Source organism: Carlito syrichta, unplaced genomic scaffold (assembly GCF_000164805.1).
Source record: "Carlito syrichta isolate Samal-C Ts95f unplaced genomic scaffold, Tarsius_syrichta-2.0.1 Scaffold301792, whole genome shotgun sequence".
Classification (NCBI taxonomy): Eukaryota; Metazoa; Chordata; class Mammalia; order Primates; family Tarsiidae; genus Carlito; species Carlito syrichta.
In genome coordinates, this window is record NW_007245888.1 from 265,060 (window position 1) to 283,747 (window position 18,688).

Below are 18,688 nucleotides of genomic sequence, written 5' to 3' on the forward strand. Positions count from 1 at the left end.
AAGGATTGTCTGAGCCCAGGAGGTTGAGGCAGTGGTGAACCATGATCATGCCACTGAGGCCTGTGTGACAGAGCAAGACACCAACTCAAAAATAAAAATAAAAAATGACTGATTACCTAAATGCAAAATCATTAGACACATGTTGTGCATGGAATGAGGACAAACAAAAGCCATGATTGGTTTGGAAAAAAGGAAAGGAAAGAGAGTTTAGGAACCTAATGATGAAATGGAAATAAGACTTTGGAGATGGATATTTAGCTTATCTCAGGTACTTGCTGAGATGTTTGGACTGATGACACTTTAAGCGGGGAGATCCCATGATTTTAAAAATTTCAAAAATGTCAGTTTCAGCTGATTATGGTGGAATAAAGGAAAGCCTGCAGGATACCAAATATCTGTGCTGACTGAGTGAAAGAAGTGTTACGAATAACCCAGCTGACTCGTGTTCTTTCACCTTCTGGGAGTACCCTTCCTGTCAGTATCCTAATGAATAACCCAAGCTCTCACCCCACCTGATGGCTCATCAGCTGGTGGCTTCCCGAGGCTTCCCACTGTCCCCATGGAGCCCCACGTTAGGCCCCTCTGTTGATCACCCCCTTGCTCTCTAGTAATAGCTTATGGAGCCTGTCATTCCCCGTTTCTCTTCACTCCACGTGTGGCACGGCCACTTCCTTCCTTCTTGTCCAACAGCACAAGGATAATGCTGGATGTGAAGGTTTCCTGAAGGTCCGTTACCTTCAAAAGCACGATTTCAAGCCCTGACACTCTCTGACTAAAGCCTTCCACCCTTCTAGCTGCCAATGCCGCGCCCCACTGTAACCTGTTTCTGCTGCCATCAGTAGCCTTCAGGCTGGATCCTTCTTCCATTCTGTGTCAAGGACATACGTTGAAGGCCTAGCAACCAGAATGTGAGCAAAGAGCACATTCCCCGTTAGCAGGAAAGCAGAAGGATAGGGGAAAAAAAAAAAAAGCCTGGATCAAAAAGGGGTTTCCGTTCTGGGTGAGGAGAAGACCCAGGGAGGAATGAAGGGTGAATTTCCAAAGAATGATAAGTATGATGATTTGGAGATGGTGGAAGCGGAGGGGAAAAGAGACTAAGACTGTAAGGGTCATCCATTCTAATGTTGAGTCTCCCAGGATGAGTGCAGAGACTGAGAATAAAGAGACACCGTGAGACAAGAGTCAGAGTCGCCTGGAGCATCTTAAAGGAGAGCCTGTCAGGGTGGCACAAATAAGAGACATGTGTGTCCCCAGAGAGGGGGTTGCTGAGTGGAAAGTCTCCTCTCCATGATCCTGGGAACCTCTGGAGAAGGAGGGCTCTCCATCGTAAAGACGGAGGAAGCAGGACAAGTGATTGGGAAGAAAATGAAGGCATCTGAAAGCCTCAGCTTGGGATCCCTGCTTTGCCATTTGACTCCTGTGTGATTTAGACAAGTTACTTAACCCCTCAGCTTCTCTTTTTTTCCTTGGTAAAATTTTGGTAAAGTTGGAATGAAACCGTCTACCTCACAGGACCGTTGAAAAGGCTAAATAGTATATGCACTGCGTGGTTAATCAGAGGGAGGAGGCGTCTGCAGGGAAAAGTCAGTTAAATTGAGGTGGAAGGAAAGTTCAGTTTATCCAATAAAGGTCTAATGGGTGATTATATACACAGAGGCCCTTGAAATGTGACTTTTTTTGAATGGGATGCAGCATTCTGGTAAATTCACTAATGCTGTTTTGCTGTAAGTCTGTGTGGGAAACTCCTACCTCTGGAATCACCTTGGTGGCCTACTCTAGTGAGGCCTGAACCCACAGGCCATGGTGTCAGACATGGTGGGAGTGAATCCTGTCAGACGTGGTGGTTGGAATGCCAGTGCTATTTATAGTTCGTCTTGTTTATTATTATGTATATTCTTATGAAGCCCAAAGTAATGGATGCTGTTTTTGATGAGGGAGCAGAGCAAATAAATATTCTTGAGAGTTTAGGTCACAAGGGGAAATCAAGAAAACGACTGGACTTATTTGGGAAGCCCATGAAGAGGTCATTCTCATAAACTTCCGAAGAAGCCAGAGGCTGTTCTCAGGCGAAAGATAACTCAAGCAAATGACCTGCACACAGAGTACTATTAACCTATGAGAAAATGTGCCCCTTCAGATCTCCTCAAGAAGGTCAAAGGACAAAAGAGAAGGAATTCGATAGCAATAAATGTGTGTTTCAAGGACCACACAAGAAGTCTTTCATCACTTATACCCCCATAGCCAGTGTGTGGATTCAATTGGAGACAATGGTTTAGTCAGAGAAGGGTGAGACATTTTATTCCAGACACTTCACAATGGCATTCGTGGTACCTTTTTACTCGAGTCCTTGGTTTTCTTCATAATTGGTAAAATATGACCAATGTTCACACAGGCCCCCCCGTCCCTCGCAGCTCAAGGACAAGTCCCACATATTTGTTCCCAGGCCCTCTTCCCAACATCTTCAGTAATGGCTAAATACCACAGACACCTACACCTCAGACTCACATTTGTATGTTGAATATGACAACCATGTATGGAATAAAGCTGACAGATCCTCTTATCTAAGCTACTAAATGTCTGATTGTATATGTATTGCTCAACCAGCTCATAATGACTGAGTGTGAGGAATCTTTCCATGTGGGCTCCATTGAAGCTACACAGGCCTGCTGATATCACAGTAAGGCCCTCAGGAGCCTAGCCTGCTTGGCTGTCTCGGTCCCTGAGGATTCTCCACATAGAAGGGGGAGCTCATGTCTCTCCTTAGCAGCCGCCATCTTTTTCTCACTCTCTCCCCTCCCAGATGTTTACTGCTCTGTCATTTGACCACAAGAAGGACCTTTTCCCCAGCAGTCCGCACGTTCCTGTCCTCTGTCACTTCTGCAGTGCCATATATGCACTAAGGGTTTGCTGTTTGATATCTCCCACCTCTTTCAAAGCTCTCAACAAAATGTTAGTTATTATTTTTAGGCATCCTCACATCTGAAGGACATATACCATGCTGTACAATACATTTCATATACATTATATAAGCTGGGTATGTATTCGCCTCTATTTTTAGACAAGGAGATTGAACTTCAGAAAGGCAATCCGATTACCCAAACCTGTAGCGTTTTACTGAAACCAAATGGCACTGGTTTTATGCAAAATAATAAACACATCTCATGTGGTATTTCTTTATAGTTTGTGGAAATTCCTGAGGTAATGCAAACACAATTCCACGACCCTTTGTGGTATCTGAGAAATATTAAATATTTAGTCTCCTTTCACTTTCCAACATGTGCCTGTGTTGGGGAAAGTGGTTAGTAGTTTGGAGTAACTGAGAGAGAACTCGTCTCAATTGCATATGGCGCCTCAGTAATTTGCTTATATTTCTTTATTTTAACTGAGGTGCAGTTCAAAGCACTGTCAATAAATGAGAGTCCGTTCTTCAATACCCCTCCAGGAAAAGTTTTCCACCACTTCCAGTGAACTGCCCTGATGGCTAACAGTCCATCTGCCAGCAAGCCCTCCTTTTGGAAATCCTTGTCTCTGGGCTTCAGTTTCGAGCTCTTTCTTCCTCCACTGACTTTGTTGACGTGGGCAGCGGGTTGCTTCCCTCTTCCCAACAGCCTTTTTTTTTTTTAAAATCTCAAGGTTTATCCTCCATAGTTTAGAGCAGGGTGTTTCTCCAAATTGATCTTTTCTTCTGGATGTGTCTTGTGAATTTGAAATCACCCCCTTTTCATTTGTGCATCCCTGTACGGCAAGATTATTAAAAACCACTAAGCTGATGCCATCAGAGCCTGAAGCTCACCTTTAGGTGAGTGTTTCCATGAAAAGTCACTTGTCTCCTCTGACCAAGAAGGTGGCTTTGTCCAAGTTCTATTTTCCCCCACATTTTATGACACGTCTTTACTTATTCAGTAACACCGTAGTCTACACATCATGTGCCCTTGAGATCACACAACCTGCTTGCTCTCGGTCACCACAGACAGGGCCCATGTCTGGGGCTGTGTGCGGTGGCACACGCAACCTGTGCAGGATGCAGCGACATGTTTGCCCACTGATATGAGGATGAGCATCACACCAGGCCTGACCAGTACTCCTGATCCTGGCTGCCTGGAAGGGACAGCAGCAATTGATATTGGCAATACTGGTTCTTTCACTATGTTTTGCTGCTGTGTCCCTGCGGACGCCTTCCAAGCCTCTCAGTTGTTCTATTTGTGGGTCACCATGTTCCTGAGACTCCACTTTGGGCTACCGAGAACCAGATCAGCTTCTCAGGAATTTTGCCTTAATCCCCCAAGATAGTCAGACTTCTTCACAAGTTGCTTTCTCCTACAGTCTCTCTTTCAATTACTGTCACCAGACTCTCTCAAAGGATAGTTTTTTAAAATTATTAAATTGCACCAGTTTATTTTGTAGTCGAAGCCTCTTCTTTCGCCTCTGGTCCAGTTTGTCTGTGGGGATGGCCCAGCTGGGAGTGGGGGAAACTGTTATCTCCTCGCCCCCACCCTCAGTGGACAAGGAGACCTGATAAGATTTGCAAATCTGTGGGCCACCTCCAAGCTGCTTTCCTGCAGAGCCTGAATACTCAGAACTGCTGGACGTCTTTCTCATTAAATTCTAAGCTTTCCTTTCCTTTTTAGATAGCTAATGATTTTTCTGTTTTCTGTTTTACAGCGTTAAATTCCATGTGTTTCACAAGATGATCTGTGATGATCTGGTCAAAATCTAATAAAAGTAAAAATGAGATCTGAGTGGAAGAGATGGCAACTGTATCTGACAGTTAGCTCTCTCTCCATACACTTCAAGGCACAAGCCCAGAGAAGGAACCTCTTCCTTCTCACAGCATCTTCCCTTCCCCCTCTTCTGCTGCCCACAGACTTTTCTTGATGGCCATTTTCACTCATTCTCAGTTCCATGACAGTCTGGGCCTTTCTCTTCTACAGGCGTTCTGCTTTTATGATCAGCCGGGTCTTCTGTCCCAGACTCTCCCCTTCTCCTCCCTGGTCCTGTGTCTCATCCCCCAGGAATATTTTTGAGCCTTTCTCAAGGTGGAGCATGTAAACACTATCATTTCAGGAGGCAAGCCAAGCACTGTGTTTCACTCCTATAATCCCAGCACTTTGGCAGGCTGAGGCGAAAGGATTGCTTGAGCCCAGGAGTTGGAGACCAGCCTGGGTAACATAGCAAGACCTTGTGTCTACAAAAAAGAAGATTAGAAAATTAGCCGGGCATGGGAGTGCATGTCTGTAGTCCCAGCTACTCGGGAGGCTCAGGCAGAAGAATCACTGAGCCCAGGAGGTTGAGCTAGGGTGACTGTGATTGCTCCACTGTGCTCCAACTTCAATGACAAAGTAAGGCTCTGATTTGAAAAAAAGAAGCAGCATACCCACCCAGAATAGCAGAGACGGCACTGGAATTCTCAGAGCCCCTAAAATGATGCTGCTTTGTGGATTTGAAGAAGTTAAAGCAGAACTAGATTGCAAATTGCATATGAGGGCAAAGTTAGATGAGGAGGAGAAAGCTGAGGTTTTTGTACCTCACGTAAAGGCTTCGTGTAAATAGACCATGACATGACTTTTATTCTTGGTGGCATGACTGTATCAGTTTGCTGGGGTTGACATAACAAAGTGCCACAGAAAGAAGGTTGAAACATCAAAAGTTTATTCTCTCACAGTTATGGAGGCTAGAAGTCCAAGATTAAGGTGTCAACAGGATTGCTTCCTTCTCAGGACCATGAGAGAGGATTGCTCCCATGCATCTCACCCTTCTTCTGTGACTTTCTGGCATTATTTGGCATTCCTTGGCTTGTGGAAGCCTCACCCTGATCTCTGCCCTTATCTTCACCTGGCATTACCCTGTGGACTTGTTTGTCTACAAATGTCCCTCTCTTATAAGGACTAGTTATATTGGGCAGAGGGCCACCCTATTCCCATGTGACAGTTTCCTTACTTAGCTAATTACATATGCAGTGACCTCATTTCCAAATAAGGTCACATTGTAAGATAACTGGGGGGTTAGGGCTTCAACATATGGATTTTGTGGGGAATACAACCCTAACAATGACCAATATCATTACCAACAGTTAACATTTATTTAGTACCTGTGCTTCCTGGCTATAATACTCTTACCTGTTCTAAAAATGAAGTCTATTTCTCTAAGGCAGCTAGGACAATAGACAGGTATAAATGCAGTAAACAGGAATAATAAGCATAAGATGGGAAAATGACTTCAGGTGCTTTTCACAACCTACTGTTTTCAAACTATGGACTACAGAGAAGACTCAAAGCTGCTTGGGGAGAGAAGGGGTGTTTTCTCCCCAAATGGGTGGGCTTTGAGCCTTTTACCCAAACTTTAACCAGAGGATTTTATGTATTATATATTAGAGTTTATATTATCAGGGTTCTCTAGAGAGTAACAGAAGCAATGGGAAGTATATATAGAGAGAAAGAGATTTATTGTGAGGAATTGGCTCATGCAATTATGGAGGCTGATAAGTCCAAAAATCTGCACAGTAGGCTAGCAGGTCGGATACCCACAAGAGTCAATGCTGTAGTTCAGTGCAGAGGCCGGCAGGCTGGAAGTTCAGAAGAGCCAAGCTTCTTGTTTGAATCCAAAAGCAGTCTGCTGTAGAACCAGGAAGAACCAATGTTGAAGATAAAGTTAAAGGCTGGAAAATTCTCTCTTGCTTGGGGCAGGCCAGGTTTGTTTGGGTTTTTTTTCATTCTAGTGAAGCCTTTAACTGGTTGGATGAGGCTCACCCGCGTTATGAAGGGCAACCTGCTTTACTCACAGTCCACTGATTTAAATGTTAGTCTCAGCCAAAAACACCCTCACAGAATCACCTAGAATAATGTTTGGCCGATTATCTGGGCACTGAGACATAGCCAAGTTGACACATAGAATTAACCATTACGAAGTGCTACATAAAATTTTATTGGAAAAAAAAAATGGGTCTGCTGCTGATTGAAATGTAAAGTCAGGCCATTGTTTTGCTAAGCTCTGGTCTGACCATGTAGCTCTTTGAGCCATGGCCGGCATGTTTTCCTAAGCTCTGGCCCCCTCCTCTACCTTGGGGAGGTCACTTTTCTCTCTCTGTCTAATTTAATTTCTAAATAAACTATATGTCCAAGCTAAAAAAAAAAAAAACATATAAAGAAAGTCTAAAAATTCCTGCTTTAGGCAATCCTTGACTGGAAGCCCAAGGTAGAGGCTTCTTAGATTTCTTTCAGCAACTATAAGCCACTTAAAAACTATAGATTGAATTGCATAAGATGTCCATGAAGGATTAACTTAGAGCTTTCTTCTCAGCATCTTTATAGAATGTTACATGTTTTTATGACAGAAAATATATACCCTGGCTCGGTGTAAATCTGGGAACTAAAGAGCTTTTTACCTGGTTTATGTTGTCAAATGTGGACCAGTTGGTTGTATTTCATGCTTTACAGAATAAGAAAGGAGTTTGCTTATCTTATCAAGCTTTTGAAATACTATCTATTCATTAGATGTAACTGGGGCAACTTGTACCAGACTTGCTTTGTGGAGAATGTTTTGGATTAAAGATTAGAAGTTGAAATCCTGGCTCTTCCCATTATTAACTTTGAGCACATTCCTGAGCCAGTCCGGGCCACAATCTCTTCTGTCATCTGCTAGAGATAATATCTAATATCTCTTGGTTGTGGCAGCCCCCATGGACTCAGCCTTGTTCTTCTCTGACAACGAACACCTCCAAGCTAGAGTCCTGGAAATTCTGTCTTCTAAATCTCTTTGACCTCTCTCCCTCCTTGCCTTACTGTGCTTGCCCGCCTTGGGTCAGGCTCTCACCACTTGTCACTTAAGTCATTGGTTTCTCTCTGCCTTGTTTCTTCTCCAAGATATCGTCCCTATTCCGGCCTGACTCTTTTTTCTCAAATGTGAATCTGATCACGTTTCTTGCCCTGTAACTTTCAGGATACAGCTTTCTTCTAATAATAATGGCCAGTATCCACTGAGTGCTTACTGCATGCTCCATGTGGTAATAAATACTGCACCTAGATTATTCGGTGATCCTCAACAGGCTTATGGGATGCAGTTACAGTCACTATCCCTGATTTACCAATGAGGGGTCTGAGGCTTAGAGAGATTAAGTAACTAGCCTGAGGGCACGTAGCTAACAAGTGACACAGTCAGGACACTGACCCAGGACAGTGGTTCCGGAGCACACACTCTTGACCTCTACTCTGCTGTGTTGCCTTCCTGGGTGGCCCACGGACCCTTCAGCAAGCTGGCTGCTCCCTCTCCTGCACTGTGTTGTAGGCACAGCCACACTGAACTCCACACACTGAATCCTAAGTGCTGTGCACAGTGGGTACGGTGCCTGAATCTTAGGAGGCTCCCCAAAGTATCTGTTTATTAAATAAATGAATGAATGAATACATAAAGCATTTTGTTAGCTGTAATGCTCTGTACCAATGTCGAGACTTAATATTATTGCAATGCTCTTGGTTAAACCACAAATACATTGAAATTCTTCAGTTGACTAACTCAGAGTTTCTCGATCTTGGGACTATTAACATTCGGGGCAGGAAAATTCTTGGTCATAGGAAGCTGTCCTGTGCATTGTAGGGTGTTTAGCAATATGCCTAGCTTCTATCCACTAGAGAGATGCAGGCGCATTGCACAGCCAGAAATGTCCCACATTGTGCAGCCAGAAATGTCTCCAGACATGGTCAAATATCCCAAGAAACAAAACTGATTTAGGACCACCAGCCTAACTGATTGCTCATTTTTGCTGAACTTCTGGATGAGTCTTTTAGCTTCTCCAGTACACAGGTTTCTCATCCTTAAAAATAGGATTTGATACTAATCTATTCTGTAGTCAGTAATGTATTCAGTAATGTAGTCAGTAATGTATTCAGTAATGTATTCATATACAGTACAGCTAAATGCAGTGTTGTGTCATGGATTGCATTCCAAAACAGAAAAAAGATATTAGTGGAAAACTGGTGAAATCTGAATAAAGTTTGTAGTTTAGTTAATAGCTTTGTACCAGAATCCGTTCTTAGTTTCAATAAATATGCTGTGGTTATGTAAGATGTTAACATGAAGGGAGGTTGGGTGAATACTGTAAGAAAATAGTATCTTTGCAATGCTTCTTTTATTCTAAAAATACCATTTAAAAAATATTCATTTAAGTCATTTACTAAGCGGAAAAAAATAAGGGAGGCCAAGCGCAGTGGCTCACACCTGTAATCCCAGCACTTTAAGAGGTCAAGGCAAGAGGATCTCTTGAACCCAGGAGTTCAAGACCAACCTGGGCAACATAGCGGGACCTCATCTCTACCAAAAAAAAAATTAAAAATTAGGCAAGCATGGTGACACACACCTGTAGTCCCAGCTACTCAGGAGGTTGAAGTAGAAGGATCTCCTGAGCTTAGGAGATCGAGGCTGCAGTAAGCCATGATCATGCCCCTGCACTTCAGCCTGAGCAACAGAGTGAGACCCCGACTCAAAAAAAAATGTAAATAAGAGAAATGCACTTTTCAGACACAAGTAGCAGCAGAGACCTATACACTTTCCTCCTTGGCTCTAGAAGAATAGTTACTGAAGTGAGTGATGTTATTGTCTTCGATTCATTCCACAGGCTCTCGATTCACATGGATGATGAACTCCGACATATCGCACAAAACTCGCTCCAGGGTTTACTTGTTGACTTCTCAGACTGGAGAGAAGATGTGCTATTTGGCTTTACCAACTTCCTGCTTCGGGAAGTGAACGACATGCACCACACGCTCCTTGATTCATCCTTGAAGCTGCTACTGCAGCTGCTCACTCAGTGGAAACTGGTCATACAGACTCAAGGAAAAGCCTACGAGCAAGCCAACAAAATCAGAAACTCAGAGGTGATCTTCACACTCTCCCCGTGAATGTATATTCTCTCAGGCACTATAAATGTGGATGAGTGGCAGCCCCGAGAACCTTTGGAGTTTTGTTTTTCTTTTGTTTCGTTTTGTGAGTCAGAGTTTCATTCTGTCTCCCAGGCTGGAGGACTGTGGTGGCACTATCGTGGCTCACTGTAGCCTCAACCTCCTGAGCTCAGGCGGTCCTTCAGTCTCAGCCTCCTAAGACACTGGGACTACAGGCATGTACCACCACACCCGGCTAGTTTTTTGTAGAGATGAGGTCTTGGTATGTTGCCCAGGCTGGTGTTGAACTCCTGGGCTCAAGCAGTCCTCTCGCCTCAGCCTCTCAAAGTGCTGGGATTACAGGCGTGAGCTACCACGCCTGGCCTTTGGAGTTTTTAATTTCACAGCACGTAAGAGCTTCCTCCCCGATGGTGGCCTTTAGTTCTTCCAATGGCATACACTGTGACCCAAGGAACTCAGGACACACTATACCACCTCAGGCTCTTAGATTCGTTAACATTAACAAGGCTAGACAAGGACTAGAGATTGTTTTCTTCAGAGAATTAGGATTACACATCTATTTGCAAGAATAAACAACTACAGGCCAGGAAGTTAGAGCTGGACGTGGATGTGGAGGTAGATACATGAAAGTTCGCAGCCCATCGGTTGTGTTTTTAGACAGCAGCATACAGGTTGCTTTGTCCAATATCCACAGAGAAGAAAATGCAGTCTTGTGGTTTCTTTATCCTTTCATGCCCTGTCCTAAATGGTAAAAATTCTGGAAAGTGCATTGAAGAGGAGTGTTGTAAGAGGAGGGTAGGGACAGTGGAGACTTGGCATTGGAGACAAGCAGATGGAGACAGGGGTCTCTCTAGGGACAAGGGTAACTGAGGGTCTGAGGGTTATGGAAGCTTGGGGCAGTATCATAGCATCTGGGGAACAGCTGGGGTCCCGGACAGGCTCACCTCAGGGACAGCATTCAGGTCCCTCCTCCTTCCTTGTGTTCTATACATGCCAGCAGACAATAGGAAGAAAAAAGTAGGCTTATGCATCCTTGTAAAAGGAAAATGGAAATGAAGGTGGGTTTGCTTTAGATTTACTTGGTTGTGTTTTGGGAACCCTCAGAGCCCATCACAGAACCAAGTAAAACCTAGATCAGCATCAAATACAAGCAAGAAAGGAAATCTGAATAGAAAGTAAATGTTTGAAAATTTGGTTTAATACTATCCAAAAGTCTACAAAGAATTTAAGTGAAAACAAATTAGGCCACTTTGATTGCATATATAGTATAATCCCAAATGGTGTGGATGAAAGCAGTTTTGTTTTTGCTACTATTAATAGACCTTGAAAAGCTGTTTTTCATCAGAGGTAACAGGTGGTTGGTGATATTTTAAAGCCACGATTGATCTGACAAAGAAAAAGGGATCTAGGATATTTCATGGATAATGAATTCATAGACATGCCTGGGTCTAAACCATGTTCATGCAGTTTAATGTTACAAGGTCAAATGTGCTGAAAGATGGATGTAGAAAAGCATTTTCTTCTCCTTCCGTTATTATTTGACTGAATATAGAATCTTGTACTTATTGCACGACAGTTAATTCCCAATGGCTCCAGTCACAGAATCCAGTCGGAACGAGGTCCTCACTGCAGCGTGCTCCATGCCGTGGAAGGGTTTGCTTTGGTTTTACTCTGCAGCTTTCAAGTGGCCACACGCAAACTCTCCGTTTTAATACTCAAGGAAATTCGAGCCTTATTCATTGCCCTGGGTCAGCCTGAGGTATGGATTATTCTTCTAAAGTTTTCAATGTATTACTCTCAACTCTTTTGAAATTTAGATTGAAAACTACAAATAATGCATGACTGTTTCATGGACTTTTGTGTCACGTGTGGTCTCAGCACATCTTTCATTTATTGTTGGGTTTTTAGCTATGTGATAGCATTCTTGATCACTAGAGATGAGTCATACAGTCTAAGAACAACAGAAATGACCATTCCTGGTTCCTGAAGGACTCTTCTTTGCTAAGAAGTGAACAATTTTAATATTAATTCAGGTTGAGGACCATTCTCTTTATAGTGGTTAACATACATCTAATTAAGAACGTATTATTACATTTAGGGAATAAACTTGAAAAAAAAATATCTCCCATTTTAAATGATCAAGATACCAAAGAGCCTGAAACTTGCTTAATCTTGACGACGGTAGAAAAATGGCTTCACAAGAAACACATCCTCTTGAGATGGAAGAAGAAAGCCAATTATGAAGCATGACCCCCGGTCAAGCGCTGTACACCCTTGTTCAGATATTATAGTTTGTGGCTTGCCTCGAAGGGCCAAACCCGGTGCATGTGTTAATGAAAGAAAGAGCAGCTTTTAATGTCACATACTACTTTCAAAATTACCACTTTCTATTTTCTTCTTTTAAACCACTAATCTTGGTTTTTATGATAATATGGTCACTGTCTTTACAAAATATTTTCATGTTTGTCACAGTCCTTTCCACTCGCATTTTTTTCTTTCTGATCTATTTCAGGGCCACATCTCTAGCATCTGCTAGATGGATCTCTAAGACATGCTGTATTAAGTTTCTAATTATGAGAGTAATGATAATAATAGTTATGTGTATGTCAGGCCCTGTGCTAAGTGCTTTACACATATTATCTCACTTAACCCTCACAATAACCGAAGAATTGGTTTTGTTGTTATCCCAATGTACAGATACTGAGAATGAAGTTTAGAGAGGTCAAAATCAACAGCTGGGAGGTGACAGGACCGGAATCTAAAGCCAGATATATGTGTGTGTGTGTGTGTGTGTGTGTGTGTGTGTGTGTGTGTGTGTGTGTGTGTGTGTGTGTGTACACGTATGTGTATATATATGCCTCTAAGGCCCCATGTTCTTAAGTCAACCAGACTGTGTCAAGGAGGATATTTCTCATATGTAGCTTTCTTTGACCAGCCACAACTTTTTAAAACCAATTCTTATGCACACATCACACGTTCAGACTTTCTTGTAAGGTTTACAGGTGAATAATTTTATATTTCTGAGTTTCCCCATCGTAAAGGATGGCAAATGTGTATGCGTATGTGTATATATATATATATATATGCATTTATAGATTATTTATGTAGAAGAATTTTCACAAGATACTATCTCTTGTGCCCTTTCCAATTGCTTCTTTTATCAAATAGCTGCATACTGTGTAGCTATCACAAAGAATGTGTGTGATCAGTCCTTAGTTTCTTTGTGACTAAAATTTAATCACAGTTAACAGTTTATCGGTTATTTTACCAGGCCAGTGACTTAAAATAGGTAGTAGCTGGGAGCGGTGGCTCAAGCCTATAATCCCAGCACTTTGGGAGACCGAGGTGAGGGGATTACCTGAGTCCACGGGTTCGAGACAACTTGGCGAGACCTCATCTCTACAATAAATCAAAAAATTAGCTGGGCATGGTAGCACACACCTGTAGTTCTGGCTACTTGGAAGACTAAGGCGGAAGAATCGCCAGAGCCCAGGAGATCGATGCTGGGGTGGCCATGACCATGCTACTGCGCTCCAGCCAGGGTGACGGAGTGAGACTCCAACTCAAAAAAATAATAAATGAATAAATAATTAATTAAGTAGCATCTAGTGGTCTGACAAAGCTTGTTCTTGCAGAGTTTTCTTTTTTTATTTTTTCTTTTGAGTCAAGGTCTCATTCTGTTGCCCAGGCTAGAGTACAGTGGCACTATCACCTCTTATCACAGCCTCAACCTCCTGGCCTCAGGCAATCCTCCCACCTCAGCCTTCCATTTACTTAGGACTACAGGCGAGCACCACCACACCCAGCTATTTTTTTTTTTTTCTGTAGAGACAAGGTCTCCCTATGTTGCCCAGGCTGGTCTCAAACTCCTGGCTCAAGCAATCCTCCTGCCTTGGCCTCTAGGAGTATTGGGATTACAGTCATGAGCCACCATGCCCAGCCTCCATTTCTTGAAATTAACAGCATGAACATTTTAGTGAATAACGTATGGCACTGGTATTTAGGTTCTCATGTACATGTATGAGTCTTTGAAATTCAGGTATATGTCTTTTCAGTACAGCGTGAAATTGGAACTTTAATCTTCCACTAAAACTTGGAAGGCAAAGCTCAGAACCACAGGAAATTTTACTCACTGCTTTTCACCATCTGGGCACACACTTTTCTGTGAGAAAACGCTTATTGCTATCTTGCAAGCTGTTCTGTTTCATGTACCAGATGAAGGCGGTGGGGTGGGTGGGGAGGATTCATTTTCCCATGGAGAGTAATCGTCACCCTTTTGTACAGGATGACGATAGGCCGATGATTGATGTCATGGATCAGCTAAGTTCTTCCATTCTTGAAAGCTTTATTCATGTAGCAGTTTCAGATTCGGTAAGTATACACCTGATCCCCGTTACTTATACTTTGCACTTAAGCTGCTTACTGTCTAGTATAGGAATATATCTTTAATTTAATTATATATATATTATAAATATATATAATTTAATTAAATATTTAATATAAATTCTAGACTTATCCGAAAAAGAGAGACAAAGAAAAATTGTGTGGAAGAATTTGGGCATTTATGTTTGATTGTAAACTAACCCCAAAGGTACTTATGAAAAATAAGACTAGTTTTTCACATGCTAGCCTAGAAAACATACAGATAAATCTTGAACAAAATTTGAGCCTTAGGAATAGATAATATCTTACAAACTGCAGTTTCAAAAAGAATTTCTCCGGATTTTTTTTTCTTTTATTTTAAAGAATGTGGGGTACAAACGTTGATTATGCAGGTACCCTTGTGAATGAGGTGTGCCTCTCCCCCCCGGCAGTTTTTTTCAATTGCCAATCCCACCCTCTTTCCCCTGGCAGTTTCCCACTACTGCCAATCCCTTTCTTATAGTAATATAATTGTTCAAGGTCCGCTTATGAGTGAGAACATATGGTATTCTGTTCTTTGTTTCTGTGGTAGATCACTGAGTATGATAGACTCCAAAGCCATCCAAGTTGCTGCAAAGTCCATATGTTTGTCCTTTATTAATGCATAATATTCCATTGTGAATAGGTACCACATTTTTTAATTCACTCCAGTTTCAATGGGCAGCACGGGTGGCTCTATGTTTTTGCTATTGTGCATAGTGCTGCAATAACCATGCATGTGCAGGTATCTTTTTGGTGGAATAACTTGAGTTCCTCCTAGTATATTCCCAATAGGGAGATTGCTGGGTCATATGGAAGGTCAATTTCTAGTTCTTTTAGAAATTGCTACAGTCTTCCAAAGAGGTTGCACTAGTTTGCATCCCCACCAGAAGTGTTCCTTTTTCTCTGCATCCTTGCCAGCATCTGTTGTTTGTTTTATTAATGATGGCCATTCTTACTGGGGTTAGTGGTCTCTCATTGTGGTTTTGACCTGCATTTCTCTGATGATGAGTGAGGCTGGGAACTTTTTCATGTGTCTGTTGGCTGCCCGTATCTCTTCTTTTGAGAAGTGTCTATTCATGTATTTTGCCCGCTTTTTGCCCATTGTTTTGTTTTTTGAGTCAGGGTCTCACTCTGTTGCCCAGGCTGGACCTCCTGGGCTCAGGCCATCCTCCCACCTCAGCCTCCCAAAGTGCTGGATGTACAGGTGTGAGCCATTGCACCCAGCCTGAATCTGGAAAACCTTTAGCTCCTGCACAATTACATGCTTCCTTTTAAAAAGCATTTTGGCAGTTTTCAATTTCCTAAACAAGTAGAAGGTAAACTGACACTGATTTTAGTCATCTGCCTTTTTAAAAAATAAAAGTGTAGTAACAGAACCTGGATTAACTTCGGCTGAATAGCTGAAGAGAGACAGGGCAGATCTCGGACTTTGCAGAAACCACATTGCTGATACCTCATATGCAGCTACCTGTCAGATAATTATAAATGAATACAAAACCTGAAGACATTTGTGAGTTTTCCGTGGCCTTTTCTAGCTGAGATGGAGCATGAGTCCCTATTTTTAGTTGCTTTTTTCTTGAATAGGGTCATAATAATGATAATTCCTAAAAGTACCAGCCAGGCACTGCAGACCTTAAAAGAGATGGTAAATAGTCCTACTTTTTTTTAGAATTTCACATTAACATGAAGTGGGGTAGTCAACTTCAATTGTTGTGCATACATATCTTACTTGCCTGCAGATAACACTGTTATGTTTTGCCCATGTGCTTTTGTTCTGTGTTTACCAGAATCAAAAGCTTGAGCCAGCTGTAACTAGGTCAGCAATACTGCACTTAGAAAGATGCAGAAAAAGGGGGAGAGAAACGGGAGAAGCAGTGCCTGCTTTGTGCCAGGTGTTTTTACAGCTGTTGTCTCACGCAATTCACAGAAAGATTAGGTGAGATCAGCATCATAATTCCCAAGTCATCAATTCAGTAGACAGGGATGCTGGATGCTCAGTGCTTTTCCCAGGTCACAAGCTTTGGGCACATCCTGTGTTGGAATGTCATGTCTTCTAGCTTCACCCCTCACAGCCCATAAACCATTAAGGCCGCTCCTGTGGCACTCTCACCCATGGGGACCCATAGACCTAGCAGATAAAATGAACCCAGACTCATAGACCCAGCAGATAAAATGAATCGTCTTTAGTGCCCAACAAACTTAAGGCGGTTTCGTCTCTTGACACAACAGCTAGATTACTTGAAAGCTGGTGTCCCCTAAACTTTGATATCTGGACTTAGAAGAGAATGAAATGAAATATAAGACCCGATTAGTATATATTTTTATCTTTCAAGAGGTTTTGTAATTATTTTGGCTTGCTGTCACAGGGCAAGAATAAGTATACATCTGATCTCAAAAATCATCTGTAGATATATAAAGGATTGGGCTTAGCCATCTCTAAATCAGAAGGGAGGCATTTCAGCCTAAGGAAAGACAAAGAAAATCTCTAAATCCCCAAACCCTAAGACACAGTAGTAAATGCTTTAAGTATTTTTAGTAAATTGGTGATCTAAATTATCTCTATAGCAGTGTTTCTTAAGCTATATTCCAAAGAATATTTGCCAGAAGTTAAGAACTATACCTTAGCCAAAAGGTTCTATGATCGTCTGTGTTTGAGAAGTATTACAAAACTGTTTATTGTCTAATACTCAAGAAATCGCTTGAACTTTGCCTAAGCACTATTTGACAATATTTTTTGTGCAAACATTAATAATTGAGGAACTAGAGTTTCAGAGATACAGTTTTAAGAGCTTTCCAATGAAGTCTGAGGTTTCATCTGGGTGGTATAAACTCACCTGTTTCTCCTCTATCAAGGATGTCAGGATCCCAGAAGCCAATATCAGGCATTCCTGCATCAAAAGGGTCACTAAGGAAATGGGCTCTGGAGTAAACAGATCAGCTTCAAATAACTTCGATTGCTTATTATTAAATGGTCCATGGGATTTCTCTTATTATAAGATAATACATTTTTATCTTAGCTTTGATAAAGCTCAATATGAAACTGTATTCTCAAATGCAATCATAATCCTGGGACTCTAATGCATATCTACTTATTAAAATCCATGTTTATTTTACTTTCTGTGTTAATTGCTACTTAAAATTCTTTTTTATTTTATGCAATAAAATAAAAATATAATAGCTTATCAATAAAAGTTTTAATACAGAAAAAAAATCATAGCCTAAAAATATGAGCTCACTGAAGGGATAAAACCACCTTTATGAGTCTCAGATATGAATACCTTTTAAGAATTTTTAAATGGTAAGTCTACAATTGAGTTTAAATGTATGAATGTCATGTATATCCAACAACGATTTGGTGACCAGCTTCTGGGTACTGATGCGCTGTGCTGTGTGACATTAAACCTGTCAGAATATGACCCAAGTCCTTTTTTTTTTTTTTTTTAATCTCAGCGACTTTAGGGCTATACATGGGTTTTGGTTACATAGATGCATTGCTATCATGGCAAAGAAGTCTGGACTTTAAGTGTACCCTCCACCCCATCTGTGCATTGTACCCGATAGGTGATTTTTTTTATCCCTACTCCCCCTTCTGAATCTTCCATATCCATTATGCTGTTCTAAATGCCTTTGCAGTTTTTTAGTTTAACTCCTACTTATGAGTGAGAACGTGTGGCATTTGGTTTTCCATTCCTGTGTTACTTCACTTAGGGTGACTGATCTCAGATCTTAAACTGTGCATTTAAGCTGCTTACCCTCTAGCATAGGAAGTACTGATGACCACCCACCAAGGTCATATGTGGTAGGTGCAGGATGGGTGTTTCAGATCCCAAGCCGGTCTGGTCAGGAAAAGGCTGAGTCCGAGTGAGGATGGATAACTTCAGGTCAGCTTTGACTCACTACCCATCTCTTGTACCTGCAGACAACGTTACCACTGACCCACAATGTGGATCTGCAGTGGTTGGTGGAATGGAATGCAGTCCTGGTCAATAGCCATTATGATGTGAAGAGCCCTTCCCACGTCTGGATATTTGCACAGTCTGTCAAAGACCCCTGGGTCCTCTGCCTCTTCAGCTTCCTTCGACAGGAGAACTTGCCCAAGCACTGTCCCGCCGCCCTCAGCTACGCCTGGCCTTATGCCTTCACCCGGCTCCAGTCCGTGATGCCTCTGGTGGACCCCAAGTAAGAGATCCGTTTTCCTTGTTTTACCTTTTGCTCTCTTACATTTTCATTTTATGCAAGAGATCGGGATATTATAATGCTCTCTAATATCTGAACTTCCTACTAGAGAATTCTTAACATTGAGCAAAACAGTTTTGTCTAAAGTGAGTATTTTTTTTTTTGGCCTTACAATTATCAAAGTTTATAATCTCAGGCTCTTAATGGTAAAAGGGACC

General features: G+C 41.9%; 1 protein-coding gene across 1 annotated transcript in view; it reads left to right on the forward strand.

Annotated features, from left to right (window-relative positions):
- The window catches only part of LOC103257555 (protein furry homolog), a 252,276-nt gene that overhangs the window by 131,054 nt on the left and 102,534 nt on the right, over positions 1 to 18,688 (forward strand). The window contains exons 18-21 of the mRNA XM_021710998.1: positions 9,608 to 9,866; positions 11,467 to 11,649; positions 14,175 to 14,261; positions 18,214 to 18,473. Of these exons, the coding sequence (XP_021566673.1) occupies positions 9,608 to 9,866; positions 11,467 to 11,649; positions 14,175 to 14,261; positions 18,214 to 18,473 (789 nt within the window). The remainder of the gene's footprint in view (positions 1 to 9,607; positions 9,867 to 11,466; positions 11,650 to 14,174; positions 14,262 to 18,213; positions 18,474 to 18,688) is intronic.